We start from the raw sequence: 17,272 nt of genomic DNA on the forward strand, positions 1-17,272 counted from the left end.
TGCAGTGTGCTCATCTATAAACTGGAGGATTATGGTCCTCTTTTTTTTTTTTTTTTTTTATGGTCCTCTTTTATGCAGGGAACTGTTTGAGCTTCCTAGGGCCGCTGTAACAAAACTTAGTGGCTTACAACAACTGAGATTTATTATTTGACAGCTCTGGGGCTCAGAAGTCTAAAATGGATTGGCAGCTGGTCCTTCCCGAGGCTCCAGGGCAGCATCGGTTCCCGCCTTTTCCAGCTTCTAGAGGTGCCGCATCCCTGGCTCGCGGCCCCACCTGCATCCTCAGAGCCCGCAGTGCAGCATCTCCCGTCTCTCTCTGCCTCTGACCCTCCCGCCTCCCTCTTATAATGACTCTGGGATGACGCTGGGCCCCCTGGGAATCCAGGGTCACCCCCATCCTCATCTAATCAGCAACCTTCACTTCCCCCTGCTGTGCCACATAGCATATTCACAGGTTCTGGAGATGGACATCTCTGGGGACTGTAACCCTGCGTGCCACAAAAAACTGAGGCATTTTTCTCAGAAATGCGAAGTCATGAGAAATTCGGGAAGATCTGGCATCCCGAGCCCTTGCTCAGGGCGATGCCAGGGATGCAGAGAGCCCGGCCCCAGCTCCCGCAGCGCTCCAAAAACACTTCTCGGATAAAAGAACAGCTTTACTATCTGCAGAGGGTTTGACCCTGATGTGGGGTGGCCGGCCAGGGCTGACACACAGGGGCCACTTTTCAGGGTGAGCTGAGGCAATCGGTCCCCATTTCTAGGCCTTAAGGGAGGACTGTCCATTGGGGCTCAGTGGGGTGGTAGGCACATTGGGGTGCTGAGCAGATGTCAGCTGGCATCTGCTCTCCTCCCCCACAAAGGGCCCCCAACCACTCCAAGGAGGGGTCATCTTGAGGTAGGTAGGGGGGTCCCTGGGCACCAGCTGCCCCCCACCCTGCCTGTCCTGGGTGGAGAAGTCCCCAGGGACGTCATTGCTTGTCCCAGCCTGGCCCTTCTGCCCACCCCCCAAACCCCACCTCAGGGTCAGGCAAGTAAGGCGCTGCCCTGGCATCCAGAACTCAGTCATCAAGATCAATATTCTATGAACAAAATTAATTCATGCCCTGAGTCCACAACCCTTTAGATAAAGACAGGATCCACTCTGCCTTGGCATGACCCTGCCTCACTCCCCACGCCCGAATCCTGGCCCTGGTGCCAATAAAACTTTATTTACAAAAACAGCCGGCCAGCCCGAGGGCCATAGTTTGCAAATAAGATGTTTTTTTAATATTACATTATTATATTACAATGTTATCTACCTTGATTACCGGGTTGTTTTTTTTTTCAATCACGCTTTTAATGAAAAGATCATAAAATAACAGTTTCTCATCACTGTACATTAAGACTGCACACTTCTAAATGGAGAGATCGGTGAACTGCTTTACTATGACACTTGAGGGTTGCATACCTGCAGCTCTGACCTGAATTTATCCAAACTCTCGAGGGAAGTGAACTCGGTGTGATGACTGACCGCAGCGGTGGCCAGTACAGGGGTGCGATCACGGTCCCCCCTTCCTGGGAAGGGCGCGTAGCAGGACACGATCCCTCTTCCAGTTCCTGGTAAACAAAACAGCTATAACCCCATCCCTCGCCCTCCCCCTTGAGGTATTTGTGAATGGGCCAGTGCCCAACCTGGGGTCCCCCAACAGGGGAGGGGGAGAGGGGGAAAGCAAGTGATGGGTGGGGGACAGAGAGGTTCCCCTCAGCACCTGGCCCCCCCCGGGGCCCCGCCAAGTGGAGGCGGGGAGCCCTGGGGATCCTCCCTGCCCTGAGTGAGGTCTGTTATGAAGCATGTTTGAGGTCAATAAATTACAGCAATAAACAGCAAGGCGAGGTAGGGAGAGGGGTTCCTGGTAGACAATTAAAGTGGGGTGACAAGCCCGGGGCAGGGTGGGTGGTCCTAGGCAGGGGGTCCCGGGCAGCCTCAGTCCCCACAGCACACACCCACCCCCTGATTTGGAATGTCAGACTGAGGTCAGGCCCCGCTCCACCACCCGCTCCTGGCATCGGGTTCACAGGTTCAGTGATGCCCAACCTGGCTCTGCAGAAGAGCGAGGGTCTTGGTCCCTGCAGGGGGCCGGCAAGGCTGGGATCCCCGGTCTGTTCTGAGGCCTGGCGCCTCTGCTTTCGTCCTCCCCCCACCCACCAAGCCAAGGGGACGGGACGGATGTGGCCACCTCTGCCCTGAACCCTGCCCTCCCGGCTGCCCAGGCCTCACCCTGACTCCGGACAGCCACGGGCAGGGCGGCTGGGGTCCCTGGTGGATCGCACTCCTGCACACGGCCAGTCCAGTGCATTCTGACGGGTGGGAGTCAGGGTAGCCCACGGCTGTGTGAGGTTCTGAAAGTCCGTCTGGGTCCAGATTGTTTGTTTCACAGGCTGAGGTGTGTGGCTATGCTGCGAGTCTGAGACTCGTATTTGCTTAAAGGTTCCTCTTTCCTTCTTTACCTTTTCTGCAATCCTGGAGGAGCCCCGGCGGCGGTGGGCTGGGTCTGGCGGGAGCGTGCGGTGGCGGAGCCCGGTCTGCTGCTCGCTTGCCCCAAGTCTGAGAAATAAATACATTCGTCACTGCACAGACATTGATACAAAAACAACACTGCTCAGAGCGTTTGCACCGTCCGTGCAGTGTTTGCCCAGTGAGCCCCTCCCACGGCCGGGGTGGAGGTGGGGGTCCCCAGGGGGCAGTGACCCACTGGAGCCCACGGAGCTGCGCAAAGGTCCTGGCTTTCTGGCGTCAGAAGGACCCTCACATCAACACACCGGAGGGTCGCAGGCAGAGTAGCAGGATGGGGGCGCACCTCCATCCCAAGGGCCCAAGCCCAGGCTCAGGTCCTGCGGCCACAAGTGACAGCCACCCCTGCTGTGCCAGCTGGCAGGACCGCCAGGGTCTGGCCAGGAGGCCTGGGGCGGGCCAGCACGGGCCCAGGCTCTTTGGTGCCAGCTGGGCTGGGAGAGGCCGGGCTGGGAGGAGGGCTCAGGGGCCTCCACGCCCGCCCCAGGGCCTACTCAGAAGGGGCTCCGGCGGAAGCTGGGATTCACTGGGACTGGCCTTTTATCTGCTGAGGTCTGAAACTGTAAAAGTTTATGTAAACAAACAATGAGATAAATATATTAGTATCTTTTTTCTGAGCCCATTGAGGTTCCATACGCATTCAAAATGTGTTTTGGTTTAAAAAATAGGTTTTGTGAATGAGGTTTTTTTTTTTTTTTTTGGTCGTTGTTTATCCTCTTTCCACATGACATCTGCTATTTTCTGTTTCCTGTTTCTCCAAAACATTCAGGAGTTCAGCGACTAAAGCAGAGAACTGTGAGCCGCCCTTTGGCCTCCAACAGCCTAATCTCCTGGTGAGGCTCTAACACACATCCATGCACACACTCACGAGCTCGCACTCCGCGTGAAACCAAAGGAAAAGGAAAACAAAACCAAGTGTCGTGTTAACCCTGCCCGCCCCACAAACCCTTAAAGTCTCAAATAGGAAACTAGTGTTTCGCTTTCTTGTTCAAATACAGAGAAGGCTCGATGTATGATATAATACTCAGGTGGGTACAACACTACATCGCACGAAGGTCGTCGAGTGAGGGCCTCTGCGCCCAGTCCCCGAAGCTCTGCCTTGAACCACCTGCTTCACCGGGGTCCATGCCCAGGGGCGTGTGTGCAGCTCCCGCTACAGACTTCTGTCGTGTGGCTTAAGTGCCGACGGAGTAGGGGGGTCGGGAGAGCAGAAGCACTGCAGGGGCCCCGCCCGACTTGCTGGAACACGAGTCCCCAGAGGGGAGAGGAGTGGCCCGAGGCCGGGGACACCCCAAGAGCAGCTCAGCAGGGCCCCGTGTGGCCCTCGTGCCCTCACTCCTGACACCCACCACTCGGGTCCCTGAACTCAGGCTCTGGTTTCAGCTGGAGGGTGTCTGGAGGGGTGGAGGGTAGGGGTAGGGGATGACTCTGGAATTTTTTGGTCTGAACTTAAAGTAGAAAGAAATAAAAACCTGAAGCAAAACGAAGAAGATAAAGCCACTGGTCCAGCCCTGTGGCTGCAGCAGGCTGAGGACAGTGGGGCCGACCTCTCGAGCTCGGCCTGGCCTTGTGAGTACGGCTCTGGGCCCATGGAGGTGTCTGAGGCTGGCAGGGAGCCCAAGGCGAGAGGTGAGGGTAGGGTGGGATTCAGGGCTGAGCCCATGGGTGGCAGCCAGCCTCTCCCTGCCGGCGGGTGGGAGAAGATGTACGCACCCCCGTGGTCAGCCCCTCCGCACTGGTCAGGTAGGGGCTGTTGCTCTCCCGAGGTGAGGCTATTGCAGGCCCAGGGGACAGGATGGGGGGGGGTCTCACTGCTGCCCCATCCTGGCCTGGCCGAGAGCCACCAGGAACTTGTCCCACCGTGTGGCTCCCGTCTCCCAGCACCTGCTCCTGTGCCGGGGGCCCCCCAGGGGCTAGAGCACCCATACCCCAACTCGGGCCCAGATGAGAGGCAGCTCGGGCTCCCTGACAGCAGCACACTCAGAACACCTTCAGGGTGGCCGGCTGGCCACACGTGCACGGAGGAAGTACAGGTGCCCCTCTGAGAGGGGGCACAGGCGGGGGGCCCAGGAGGGCGACAGGAGGAAAACACAAGTGTCACGGTCACAACGGCCATCACCAACCAACGTCCTGTTCTCGCGAATTCAAGAGGTAGCAAAAGGTCAGAAGTCTCTCCACCTTGATGGTTTTTTTCTTTTGTTTTGTTGGCATCACCTTAAATTCTGTGCCTGAGGTGAGTGCCTTGCTTGCCTCACCCTAATTAGTCCTGGATGGGAGGCGTGGCCCAGCTGGGTGACCCCACAGGGACCCCTCTGCCCAGCCTGGACCTGCTATGTGACCATGCATGGACTCCAGCCCTCTCTGTGCTCACTGCCCCTAAGGGAAACGAGATGGGGCGGAGGGAGAAACTCAGCATGAAAGACACTCAAGCTAGGAAGCAAGAACGTCTTTGCATCTTCGCATCTGCAGTGATTTCTTGGTTCTTCCGTTACAGAGGGGAAGAGGCTGGGTTTCAGCTGAGACACCTCTCATGCCTCCGGGCAGGTAGGGCAAGCCTCAGGCCCCCAGACAGCTTCGACAGTGTGTGCTGAAGCTAGAATTTCACACGGTCTGGCTTTCCCTGGATTTTCACCCTTCTTGATTTTCTTTGTATGGTAATTCTATATCAAATGCCTTTTTCTGAATCAATGCATTAAGGTGGTGGGGGGAAGGGAAGTGAGTTGATTAAATTTTTAAAGAAAAATCCAGCTTCTGTGGCTGTCAGGAGGCAGCAAGCAGGAGCCACTTTTCTTTATTTGCTGGAACAGAGAGGGGTGGTGACTGGCCCAACATCACACAGCAAGTCAGAGCGGAGCTGGGGCTCAGATGGAGCAGTACCTGCCAAGGGTCCTGGGATGGGTGGGAGGTGGGGGCACGCGCAGTGGAGGCTTCTCAGATGATCCTGCAGAAGGGGAAGTGGCTCTGGAGAAAGTGAAAGCCACAGATGAAAGGGTCACCTGGTCAAATCTCTCCCTAAACAGTCACTGCTGGGGTTCCCTGCCCTCCCCAAAGGCGGGGGAGTCTAAAAAGTCTCCATCCTCCCGATCTCTCAGGGCTCCCCTCTGCCACCCACCTCGTGTAAACTTTGGGACCTCCACCCGTCTTCCCGTCTCCTGCCACCCGCTTTTAGCCCTGGAACCGGGTGGCCTTCATGGGGAAGTAATGCAGAAAGCTCCCCCTCCTGCCGGGGCCTGCGGTCTAACAGTTGCCTGGGCGTTTCCAGCAACCGGTCAGACAGTCCGGGAGGCCAGGGGCTGCAGCTATTGGGAGTTTGTCCCCAAGATCCCCCTGCCCCGAGGTCACTCTGGTCCTGAAGCTAGGGTGCTCCTAGAGGGGAACTGGGGCAGGGAGTGGGCAGAAGCAGCTGTTTTTCAAGGTTGGGCAACCTGGAATCTGGGTGGGGCAGAGCTAGGGCCCAGGCTGCTGCTGGCAACCACACAGCTTGAGGGGGCTGAGCTCTGGGGACAAGGCCTAAGCATGGGTTCCCTGGGTATTGTCACCGGCCTCCAGCTTCTTCCCCCACCCCCTTGAGGTCTTGTCCTCGCAGCTGGACATTCTGTCCATGTCACAAAAGTACAGAGTCCTTCTCGCCGCCCTGAAAGGTTGATGGGCGACATTTGCCCAGAGAAGTCAAGCAACCCTCCCAGGGCCACACAGCAGGTGCTGGGCCCCTCCCACATATGCCCTGCACTCTGACCTTCCCCCAGCAGCCTGAGCAGCCCAGAGCCACCCACCGAGACCCCCGGGGCCAACGCCCCGACCTGGCTGACCCAGCCCACATACAGCAACCTTGGTGAGAGCCTGGGAGGGGCCCCAGGTGGGGGTGGGGCAGGTGGTCGGTGAGGCAGCCAGAGCAGAAAGGTTGAGTGTTTCATTACCATGTAAGGAACGCTCTGCCCCATGATGGTTTAACTAGATTACAGCAGGGATTTTTTGTTGGTTTTTTTTTTTTTTTTTCATTTTTGCCCTGCCGCTCGGCATGTGGGATCTTAGTTCCCCCACCAGGGATCAAACCTGTGCTCCCTGCATTGGAAGCGCGGAGTCTGGACCACCAGGGAAGTCCTATAGCAGCTTTTTAACTACCTTTAATAAAACTCTTTGTTTAAAAAAAAAAAAAAGCTGGATAACCAGCTTCTAAAAATGAGGAAACTGGAGTTCAGAGAGGCTCAGTCACCTGCCCAGAGCCACATAGGGAAGCGGGGGTCACCTGTGCTGGGCCAGATGTTTCTCTGCCACTGACTTGTCACTCCTCGGAACCTTTGTTTCCTCATCTGTAAATTGGAGATGGCATCCTTACCCCACAGGGCATAGGGTAGTTAGAGTTGGTATTTTTTCCTTTTTTTTTTTTTCAGCCGTGCTGCGTGGCTTGTGGAATCTCAGTTTCCTGACCAGGCATTGAACCGGCGCCAAGGCAGTGAAAGCTCCAAGTCCTAACTACTAGACCACCAGGGAGCTCCCCATTGTTTCCATTCTAGAGATGAAGGAATTATGGCTGAGGGTGGAGCCATGCGCACAGGACCCCACTCTGCGTGTCCTCACGCCCTTCCCCCACTCCCTCCCCCAGCAGGTGAGGTCCGTGCCCGCCTGCTGCCCTCCAAGGCCTGCTGCTCACGGACATCTGAGCGCCCCGCTACTGACCCGCAACCCCTGCCCAAGAAGGCCCTGACCAGGGCCCAGTCGCTGCCCACCCACAAGTCCCCCAGCCCCGGCCCCACTCGAGCAGGGCAGCCTCAGAAGCCCCTTCTGGGATCCCGCAGTGTACACGAGAGCCAGGCAGGCCACGGCAGGGCGAGGCCAGCCTGTCGCCCTGCAGAGCTGCCCTTCTGCTCGCTGGACACGGAGCTGGGCCTCTCTCTCCGCCGCGCTGGAGGCCCGGCAGCTGGAGGGCCTCCGCGCCGTGTACGCTCCGGCTGCACGCCCGGCTCCTGGGGGGCCTCCCGGGCCCCTGACGCCCCGGCCATCGCTTCCGCCTCCTGGACAGCTTGCCCTGCGTGGAGAGCTGGGACGCCCTCTACCACCGCCTGGTGCGGAGGGACAAGGAGGCGTGGCACCTCCTGGCTGCCAAGGTGAGCCCCGCCTTCGCCCCGCCTTCGCCCCGCCTCCTCGGAGGTTTCCCCAGTGTCCCGACCAAGGCGTGGCCCAGGGCTCTTCAGACTGAGGCCCAATTGCTTATTTTGCAACTAACATACGAACTAACACCGTCAGCCCTTGGAACCGCGTTTCTCAGGTGTTGGGTGACCTACATTCAAATCACCTGGGAGTCTTGTTAAACTCTCCCCCACGACTCTCAGGGGCCCAGTAGTCTGCGTTTTAACTCACTCACCCGTGAATTCTGGCGCGAGAAACCCACAGACGGCTGATAGCTCCCACTTTCCATCATCATCTTCAACAAAATATACTGAGCACTGCTCCTTCATGTCTTGTGCTGTTCTAAGGACTTTTAGACACTTTCATTCAGCTAATCCTCATACAAGCATCACCACGTTTCGTTATAAGATGCTTCTGTTTTATGCACCACCAAGAAAAAGAAAAAAAAGATTCCCATCAAATAAACCAGACTACCAAGTGTCAGACACATCACCATTTTGGAGGAACCTCACCCATTCGGCAGAATGTGTTATCATGGACCCATTTTACAGACCGGAGCATGGAGGGAGTAAGTTGTTGCTGGCTGTGAGTTCTTTAGTTGACAGCTCCGTCCTGGTTCCATCCATCTCAGAGACCCCTGGGGAGTTTATTTTTAAATATCACACTCCCAGAGCCCCACCTCAGCACCTGTCTTTTTTAACCCCTGCCCCAAGGTGATTCAAATGTAATCCCCAGGGCTGATACTCCCCTACTTTCTAGAAAGAGCTTTGCTGTTCAGTACTGCAACTGCTGGCCATGGGTGACTTCTGAGCACTTGAAGTGGGGCTGGTGCCAACTGAGATATACTCTGAGTACCAAATACACACCGGGTCTCCAAGACTCAGTTATCAATAATAATAACAATAACGTAAAACAGCTCACTAATACTTTGTTCATTTGGTGACCTGTTGAATGGTAATATTTTGGATAAATTGGATTACATAAAATAGATTATGAAAGTTACTTTCAAGGTCATAAAACTCAGTATCAAAAAAAAAAAAAAAAAAAGCCTAATTAAAAACTGGGCAGGGGACTTCCCTGGTGGGGCAGCAGTTAAGAATCCGCCTGCCAATGCAGGGGAAACGGGTTCAAGCCCTGGTCCACGAAGATCCCACATGCCGCAGAGCAACTAAGCCCGTGCGCCACAACTACTGAGCCCGCATGCTGTAACTACTGAAGTCCATGCCCCTAGAGCCCGTGCTCTGCAACGAGAAGCCACCGCAATGAGAAGCCCGCGCACTGCAACAAAGAGTAGCCCCCACTCGCCACAACTAGAGAAAGCCCGCACGCAGCAACGAAGACCCAACACAGACAAAAATAAAATAAAAATAAATTTATTTTTTAAAAACTGGGCAGAACACCTGAAGAGACATTTTTCCAAAGAAGACATACAGATGGCCAACAGGCACATGAAAAGATGCTCAACATCGTTAATCAGAGAAATGCAAATCAAAACCACCATGAGGTATCACCTCACACCTGTCAGAATGGCCATCATCAAAAAGACCACAAATAACAAATGCTGTTGAAGGTGTGGAGAAAAGGAAACCCTGTACACTGTTGTTGGGGATGTAAAATGGTGTGTCCACTGTGGAAAACAGTCTAGAAATTCCTCAGAAAACTGAAAATAGAACTACCATGTGATCCAGCAATTCCACTTTTGGGTATATATCCAGAAAAAACTGAAAACGCTAATTAGAAAATATATATGCGCCCCAGTGTTCATAGCAGCATTATTTACAATAGCCAAGACATGGAAGCAACCTAAGCGTCCCTCAATAGAAAATGTGAAATATATCTACAATGGATTACTATTCAGCCATAAAAAAGAACAAAATAATGCCATTTGCAGCAACATGGATGGACTTGGAGGGTATTATGCTTAGTGAAATAAGACAAAGGCAAATCCTGTAAGTTTTCAATTGTATTGGAATCTACAAAATAAAACAAACTAGTGAATTTTTTTTTTTAAGAAGAAAGTTACTTTCACCTGCTCCTTTTCACTTTTTAAAATGTGGCTATTGGAAATTTTGAATTACACCATGGCCCGAGTTGCATTTCTACTGGACAGCCCAGCTCTGGCACCTTAGCTGTCATCTCCCTTGCTACCAAGTGGCAAGCATCCGCCCCTCTGGCAGAGTGGAAAGTCCGATCCCCTAAACACTATCCTCCCTGGTGTAGCTTTCCTTAAAATCATACTGCTGACCAACATCCGAATTAACACGAACCCCCCGCTTCTGGAGGGATACAGCGATGGTGGGCAGGTTGGGTTGGGTGGTTAAGTCTTCAGAATAGGTAGAGGCACTGGGCAAGCTGTGCTGGTTTGGTGGCGGGGAGCTCTGAAGCGTCCCTCTGTCCCGCAGGTGCCCAAGCCAGGAGCTGACGAGCCCCACCCGTGTGGCCTAGGGCCCCAGGCCTAGCTGGCTCCGCATTTCAACCACCAGGAGCTGTGGGGTCTGGCGCCCGAGGGCGCACTTCCCGAGACGCCCTGGAGCAGCCCCGTGGCGCTGGCGGCGGAGGTGCCGGAGCTCACAGTGGTCCAGTGGCCTGTGGAGACAGGCGCGCAGCCGCCCGAGGAGTTCGCAAGGCCGTGGCCCTGCTGCTCCTGCAGCCCTGGAGCGCCCGGAGGGAGGCGCGGGCTGTGGCCCTGGCCGAGCTGCGGCCCGAGAACCTGATGCTGGCGGCACCGCGGGGCTGCTTAGCCGCCAGGCCCCAGCGCCTGCTGCTGGCGGACTTCGGCCGCGGCCCCCCGCGGCCCCCCAGCCGCCCACGCGCAGCAGCTGGGCAGCCCACTCCGAGAGCTGCTTGGCCCGGGCGCAACCTTGGCCACGTCCCTGGCCGTGGGCCTGCAACACCTGGCGGCCCAGCTGGCCCGCGGGCAGCCCTGGGAGGCCGGGACTCGCGGCGCGGCGCTGCTCTGGGGGCCCGGGCCGAGCTGCGCGGCCGCGGAGCCCCGCTGGGGTCCTGGCTGCGGATGCGCCGCGCGCTGCTGGTCCTGCACCTAGCCGAGCGGGCCGTTGGTGGGGAGGTGCCCAGCCTGGAAGACTGGCTGTGCTGTGAATACCTGGCCAAGGCCACCGAGGACTCCTTGTACCTCGCCCTGGAGCTGCTGTGTAACTGATCCTTCCCGTAAGCAATGCACCTGTTCCAGGGCCTCTCTAGGAGGCAGGTCCCCCTTCCCAGGGCTGGGGCTGGTGATAGGGTGGACACACCCTTCCAGAAGGGACCAGGAGGCCAGCAGAGGATGCAGCTGGGAACTTGGGCCCAAGGCCCCCTAAGAATTCACGTGCCCCCCTTCCAGGGCTGGGGGGCTAATGGCCAGTGCCTGCTGAGGCTTTCTGATGCCAGAGGTGCCCACCCCTCTTCCAGGTGTGGAACCCCCCGACAGCTAATGTCTCTCCCAGTGGGTAGAACCGCTCCCACCGCCTTCCAGCAGAAGCCAGGATGCCCTTCTAATGCTGGGGTCTGATGGCCACTGTCTCCATGACAGTGTGGACACTCCTCCGAATGGTGTTATCAGAGGCATTCCTGGCCCTGGAACACCCCCTTGTGCTGTGAACGACCTTGTCAAGAACTGCTTGGGGCCTCCAGGAGGAGGGAGGCTCCCTGGAACCTGAGACAGCCAGCCCACCCCAGTGGGGTCTGGGCTCACCTGCCCAAACGTGCCCATGCCCTGCACCCCCTACTCCCTCCACCCTCCGTGGCCTCCTTGCTGTTCCTCTGTGGCACTAAATTCTGTCCAGCCACCAAGTCTTTGCATGGCCTGTTCCCTCTGCCAGACTGTCCAAATCTCACTCACCTTTTCTAACCAAACAAAGTTGCCCCTCCTGGGCCCTCTCTAGCTCCGCGCCCTGCCTTCCCCGAGCACTTGTCACCACCTGGAAGTATTTATTCATCTCTTTACCTGTCACCTGTTCACCTCACCTATCAGGCTGTGAGTTCCCTGAGGGCAGGGGCCAGGCTGAACACACGCTAGGCGTTTAATTGATGGAATAAACAAAGTGGTACACATAAGGGGACCAGAAGGAGAGAATGAGGTCTCGGTTTATACCTCTGAAAAATGGACACAGGAGCCCTGAGGGGTCCCACTGCCGTAGCCTGGGGTCTCCAGTCATGCCCCCTCACTCACCCCAACCCTACCATGGCGATCCTGGGGGCAACTTTCTGACCCCCAGGTATGACCAGGGCCCTCTCCTGCTCAGACCTCTCCCATGGCTCCCTAGTACCTTCACAGTACAATGGGGCTCTTCTAAAGGCTCTACATGCTCTCTGGCCAGCCCCTCCTGCCACATCGCCATCTGTGAAGGTGCTTTCTGGCCTCCAGGCCTTGCCCGTTGTTCCCTCCACTGCAGACACCCTCCCCTCTACCTCTGCTTCAGACTCCTGTACCTCCTCCAACACCCCGACTCCAAACCCCTTTCTCGGCCCTTGCCCTGCTGACGTGGACTGGAGTGTGTCCAGCTGTCTCCCCAGACCTTTGAAAGCCAACTCCATTATCACTCAGGTAGCTGAATAGCCCACCCAACCCCCAAATATACTTGAATCCCCCTAAACTCCATCCTCCTCAGTAAGATACCCGCTTGGCAGCCTGTTCCGTCAATCGCCGGGCCACGCTCGCAGATGCAGCCAGCAGGTGGCGCTGCAGCCCCGCAGCTCTTCCGCCTTCCACCCCCCACCTCACCCCAGCCCCCGGCCACTGCAGTCTTTGCCTTCTGGCTGTCTCAGACCTCCCCACCTCTGCCCCGGCCAGGGCACCCACCAGCAGCGCTCCTGCCCCAGCACAACACTGTACAAAGGCTAAAGGGCGGGGTGCCCACGGCTAAACACCACCCCACCCCCAAGCTGGAAAAGTCCCGGGCAGCCCCTGCCCCACCCCACACCACTTCCCAGGACCCAGTAAATAGCTTCAGACTGGAACCAGGCCACTCCAGCCAGCCTCAGGCCTCAGCCACCGCAGGGAATGGCACTGGGGAAGGCAAGTGACCGCCCAAGGTGTGGGGTGGGGCAGGAGGTGGCGGGAAGGGGGAAGGCGAGGTATGGAGCAGACAGGGTGGAGCCCCAGGGCCAGGCTGCCCACAGGAGGCCAAGGCTGGCTGTGGCCAGAGGTGAGACCGGGCTCTTGGCTTCCCCACCCCTCTGTAGAAAGAAGGAAGTGTGTGTAGGGGGGTCGCACAGCTCCCTGAAGCCCAGGCAACCCTGAGGCCCCTCTCCCCTTGGCCCCGGGCCACCCCTCCACCTGCCCTCCATTTCGGACAGCGCCCCTGTCAACACCACTGAGCCAACACAGGTCTTGGAAGGGCAATCGTTTTATTTCGATTTTTGAGAGCAATAGAAGGGTAGATTAATACCTATCTTTCCAAGTTAAGAGACCTAAGACTGTTTCCAAAAGACTTCAAATAAGAAACTCCTCCTCAAGGTACAAGGATAACCTGAATCATCTTAAACCAGCAATAAAAAAGTAAAATATAAATTTTTATTTAGAATTAAAGCAAATACTTCAGTATCACAAACACAATATTAAACTTCAAGAAATACACGGCTAATTTGGAGTGAGCATTTATTTGCACAATTACGACATGCGGACAAACCCAGCAGGTGAGCAGGCTGACGCAGGTCAGCACGCAGTTGATCACACCACCCGCCCGAAGCACGGCAGCAAGTGCACACGGAGCGGTCTGCAATCGAGCCCCAGGGGCCTCAGCTACTCCTCCTCACCGGAGGACTCCCTCTCAAACGTGTAGGCCATGAAGCAAGCGTCGGGTCTCTTGGGGACAAGGGGATGCCCCGGTCTCACAATCTCAAAGCCCAGAAAGCTGAAGGTACGGAGCAAGGCGGCTGCGGAGGAGACGCCATCAGGTCAGAACCACCCCGTCCACCTGCAGGGCCCAAAGCCCTGCCGGCCCGGGGACCGCCTGAGACAAAAGGCCCGAGTCTAGGGCAAGGGGGCTGCTCACAGGGTGTGGGGCGCCCCCGGACGGCATGGACCCCACCCTAGGCCTGGCCTCCAGGGCAGTGGGCAGCCTCTCCCATCTCCTCTCCCCGGCGTGGAGATCACCCACCTCGGTCATCGCGGTTCTTATGGAGGCAAACGAAGACGTGGTCAGCGCGGAGCTGCTCCTCAGCAAACTCGAGAAGAACTGCGAAGCTGAGGTTCCAGCGTCAGGGCCCGCGCCCCTGCCGCCCCACAGGGGCCCTAGCCCAGCTCTCCCACTTCTGTCTGTGGCCTCATCTGCATACTGGGAGCACCAGCCTCTCCCGGGTCTAATCCAGGGTCAGCCTTGCCACTGCTGACATTGGAGCCAGGTCATTCTAGGGGACTGTCCTGGGCACTGTGGGGTGTCCCTGGCCCCACCCACGTGACACCAGGAGCAACACCCACAATGTGACAACCACAGATGGCCCCTGGAGTCCCCTGGGTGATACTGCTGGTCCACTGCTTAAACGGGGAACCCTCACCCCGGAAACAATAACCACTGCCTGGCTCCTGACTCAAGCTTCCCTCCTCTGGAGTCCAACTTTGAGGTGCAAACACGGTTTGCCTTGCTCTGCCCCCCAGGCGCACACAGGCCCGCCCTCACCTGTCCTTGCTCCCCTCGGGCAGAGCGCCGCCTGGGATCTCAACGTAGAGGCAGCTGTTGCTCAGCACCGCTCTCCAGTTAATGTGTTTGGCATCCGTGAGCCTGGACTGGACGTTAAAAATTCTCGTCTTGTTATTAGACGTTAGTTCCTCTGTTACATTCAGCCGATTATCCTGTGGAAGAAGACCAAACCCAACCTTGGACGCCAGCCTTCACAGCCTGGGGATCTTCCCCCTCGCTACTCTGACAGTTTGGAAAACCCAGAAAAGCACCCATATGACCATTCACCCCACGCCCTGCAGCGCTGTTGGGGTGCAGGGCCTCCCGGGCCTCTGAGGAACGGTGGTTCCGCCCAAGGCCAGAGCAGGACCCCCAAGCTGAGGTGCAAACAGGAGGCGCCAACAGCTACTAGAGGCTCAGGCAAAGCCTGCGCTGCAGTCTGCACCTTTGTTCCTTCCATCTTGGATTCAGGAAAACCATGTGCAGAGTTCCTGGCACACGACAGGTGCATAAAACATTTCGTGGGTCTGGCTACTCTCCCCCTCTTGCCACCTCAGGTACCCAGAAGTCCGAGGAAGAAGAATACTTACAGAGTAAAATAAATTAGCTGAAAGACTGTGATCCCTCTGACTATTCCCTCGCCCACCTGGGATCTTCAGGGGTGGGTGAGGGACATCAGGAGCACCACCGAGGCCCTGGGCCCAGGTTACTACAGCAGTTGATGGATGCCCTGGAACTGGAGAAAAGGCGCTGGTGAGCAGCACTGGGGGAGACGCCCTGCCTCCGCTGACAGGGCCCCGAGCCCAGCAAGGCCAGCAGAAGACCAAGGCCTACCAGAGCCCAGGTCCTTGCGACGTGCCTCCCTCTCTCAAGCGCTATGTTTACACTGGGTGCAGAGTCAACATCTGCCTCCGTCGGGTCAGCAGCCACAGGAACAAGAGACCACTCAAAGCCACCTCCTCGGGTGGTGACGCTGATTAAAGGTCCAACCGGTCCTGAGTGCCTCTTCTGCCCTTTAACTATCTTCTGACCAGCACTAAGTGTCGCCCTATCCAGCCCTGCGCCAGGTTCTACTTCCCACTTCTAAGTCCAGCGCTTCAGCTTCCCCTTTTTCCACTTTGCAGTCTCTAGCAGACCTGAAGCCCTAACAGTCTTTTCTTAGGAATCCAGCAAAACCGTCCTTCCACTGAAGCAGCCCCTGCTACGGCTCTTTCGTTGTCGGCACCCGCCGGGAGGCGCGGGATCCGTTCGGTGTCCCCGCAGGCGCAGAGGAGACGGGCCCGCGCAGACGCCCTCCCGCGCGCACCCCGAGGCCTCCGCTTGCGTCATCTCGGCAGAGCGGCCCTCGGCCCCGGGGGAGGTTTTCACAATCGCGCAGCCGGCAGCGCCAGCAGCCATTTGCTGCGCAGTGTCAACAGGCCCCGCGGTCGCCTCCATTTTGCTCGGCTCCCATCCGGGGCGCCGCGGCATCTTGGCTCAGGGCCCGCGCGAGGGCACCCCCGGGGCCGTGGTCTAAGACCTCACGATACGTGGCGAGCGCGGCTCACCTGGACCCCCGGCCCCGGCCACCCTCGACCCAGCCGTCCTATGGGGGAAAGGCGGGCCGGCAGCCACGCCGAGAAGGGCCCCGAGCGCCGTCTACGTGGCGCGACCCGGCTCCGCGCATCCTCGGGGCTGAAAAGTGACCGCGAGAGCGGCCGCGTCCCGGGGCCACGTCGGGGTGCGGGATAGGGGGAAGGGCCGCTCCGCTGAGCGCTCACAACCTCCGCGCCCGCAAAGCGCAGATTCCCGCGACCCGCCGGCCCCCCAAACCCGACCCCGGAACCTCGCACCCCCAGACCGGACTGTGGACTCCCGTGCCCCCCAAACCCAACCAGGTTCCCTGGCGACCCCCAGTCCAACCGGAAATCCTCGTGTCCCTCCCCCAGTCCGACCAAGTAGCCTGCAGGCCCCCTCAATCCAATCAGAGACCCCCTTTGCCCCCACCCGCCCCGCCCCCACCCCGCCGAGAACCCGCCCCCGGCGCGACTGTGGCCTCAACAAAGGGGGCGGACCTCGCGCTCCCGGGACTTCCGTGGCGCCCCGCGGCCAGGCCCCTGCGGGCCTGCGCGGCGGCGCTTCTGGAAGCTTCGGGCGGGGGCGGGGCGCTCACCTCTCGCTGCTGCGGCCTCCGCGGCTGTGCAGGCTAAGGAGCGGCATGGTGCGGGTGGCGTGGACGGTGGCGCTGGGTTTATCCCCCTCCTTCTCTCTGGCGAAGCAGTGGCTGTTCAGGATCCGCTGCAGGGAGGATTTCACCATCCGGCCGCTGGGGTCCGAAACCAGGAAAACCTCCGCTGCGCCTCTCCGCGCCCCCGCCGCTGCTCGCCGTTCGCAAAATGGCGCCTCCGCCTCCGCCCGCCTTTATACGCACAGCGCCCAGGCCACGCCCCCCCCACGCCGCGGGAACGCGGCCGCACGAGGGAGTGGGGCCATCAGGAAGCCCAGGCGCGCCCGCCCCTCTCGGCGTCTGATTGGCAGACGGCGAGGGACATGGGGTGGGGCCGCGCCTCGGACTGAGCAGACGCGTCGGGTCCCGCCCCCTCCGGCTCCCCGTCGTAGCTCTGCGGGCGCGCGGGAGGGGGCGGGGCCGGCGTGGCGTCGGGAACGCGCGCCGCGCCGCACCGCGCCCCGCCCCGCCCCGCCCTTCCCCGCAGCCGGGCCTGGGGGCCGGGGAGTGTCGCTGTGCCGGCTTTCGGGGCCCTCGCGGTGGCTACGTCTCCGCGGTGATCCCTGTCGCCCTCCCCAAGGTCCCCTCCCTCTAAAGGACTCCCTCTCCTGGGCGGCTCTGGGCGACGAAGGTCCCGGGGTATTTGGAGAGAAGGGTCCAAGCTCCCACACCGCACCATAGAACACAACTATTTTCAGTAATAACCTGATAATGATCGATCCTAATAATGGTTTTTCTGGATTCAGTCTTTCACGTGTTAAAACAATTTGC

General features: G+C 58.3%; 3 protein-coding genes across 3 annotated transcripts in view; 1 reads left to right on the forward strand and 2 right to left on the reverse strand.

Moving 5' to 3' along the window:
* The window catches only part of SPPL2B (signal peptide peptidase like 2B), a 48,819-nt gene extending 46,367 nt beyond the window's left edge, over positions 1–2,452 (reverse strand). The window contains exons 1-2 of the mRNA XM_032625115.1: positions 2,258–2,452; positions 1,448–1,596 (exon numbers count right to left, since the gene is read on the reverse strand). The gene's annotated coding sequence lies outside the window, so the exon portion shown is untranslated. The remainder of the gene's footprint in view (positions 1–1,447; positions 1,597–2,257) is intronic.
* PEAK3 (PEAK family member 3) lies at positions 1,502–12,086 on the forward strand. Its single transcript, XM_032625372.1, is given in 12 exon segments — positions 1,502–1,532; positions 4,007–4,180; positions 4,433–4,584; positions 5,721–5,749; positions 6,298–6,383; positions 7,158–7,449; positions 7,451–7,496; positions 7,498–7,656; positions 10,081–10,300; positions 10,303–10,469; positions 10,471–10,648; positions 10,651–12,086. Coding segments are annotated over 12 exon segments (1,722 nt in total). The 3' UTR covers positions 10,839–12,086.
* A 1,084-nt stretch (positions 12,087–13,170) lies between these two features.
* Positions 13,171–16,682, reverse strand: OAZ1 (ornithine decarboxylase antizyme 1). Its single transcript, XM_032628405.1, is given in 6 exon segments — positions 13,171–13,552; positions 13,777–13,862; positions 14,296–14,468; positions 14,886–14,972; positions 14,974–15,031; positions 16,448–16,682. Coding segments are annotated over 6 exon segments (684 nt in total). The 5' UTR covers positions 16,594–16,682; the 3' UTR covers positions 13,171–13,418.
* Positions 16,683–17,272: the final 590 nt, after the last annotated feature.

This window comes from Phocoena sinus, chromosome 3 (assembly GCF_008692025.1).
Source record: "Phocoena sinus isolate mPhoSin1 chromosome 3, mPhoSin1.pri, whole genome shotgun sequence".
Classification (NCBI taxonomy): Eukaryota; Metazoa; Chordata; class Mammalia; order Artiodactyla; family Phocoenidae; genus Phocoena; species Phocoena sinus.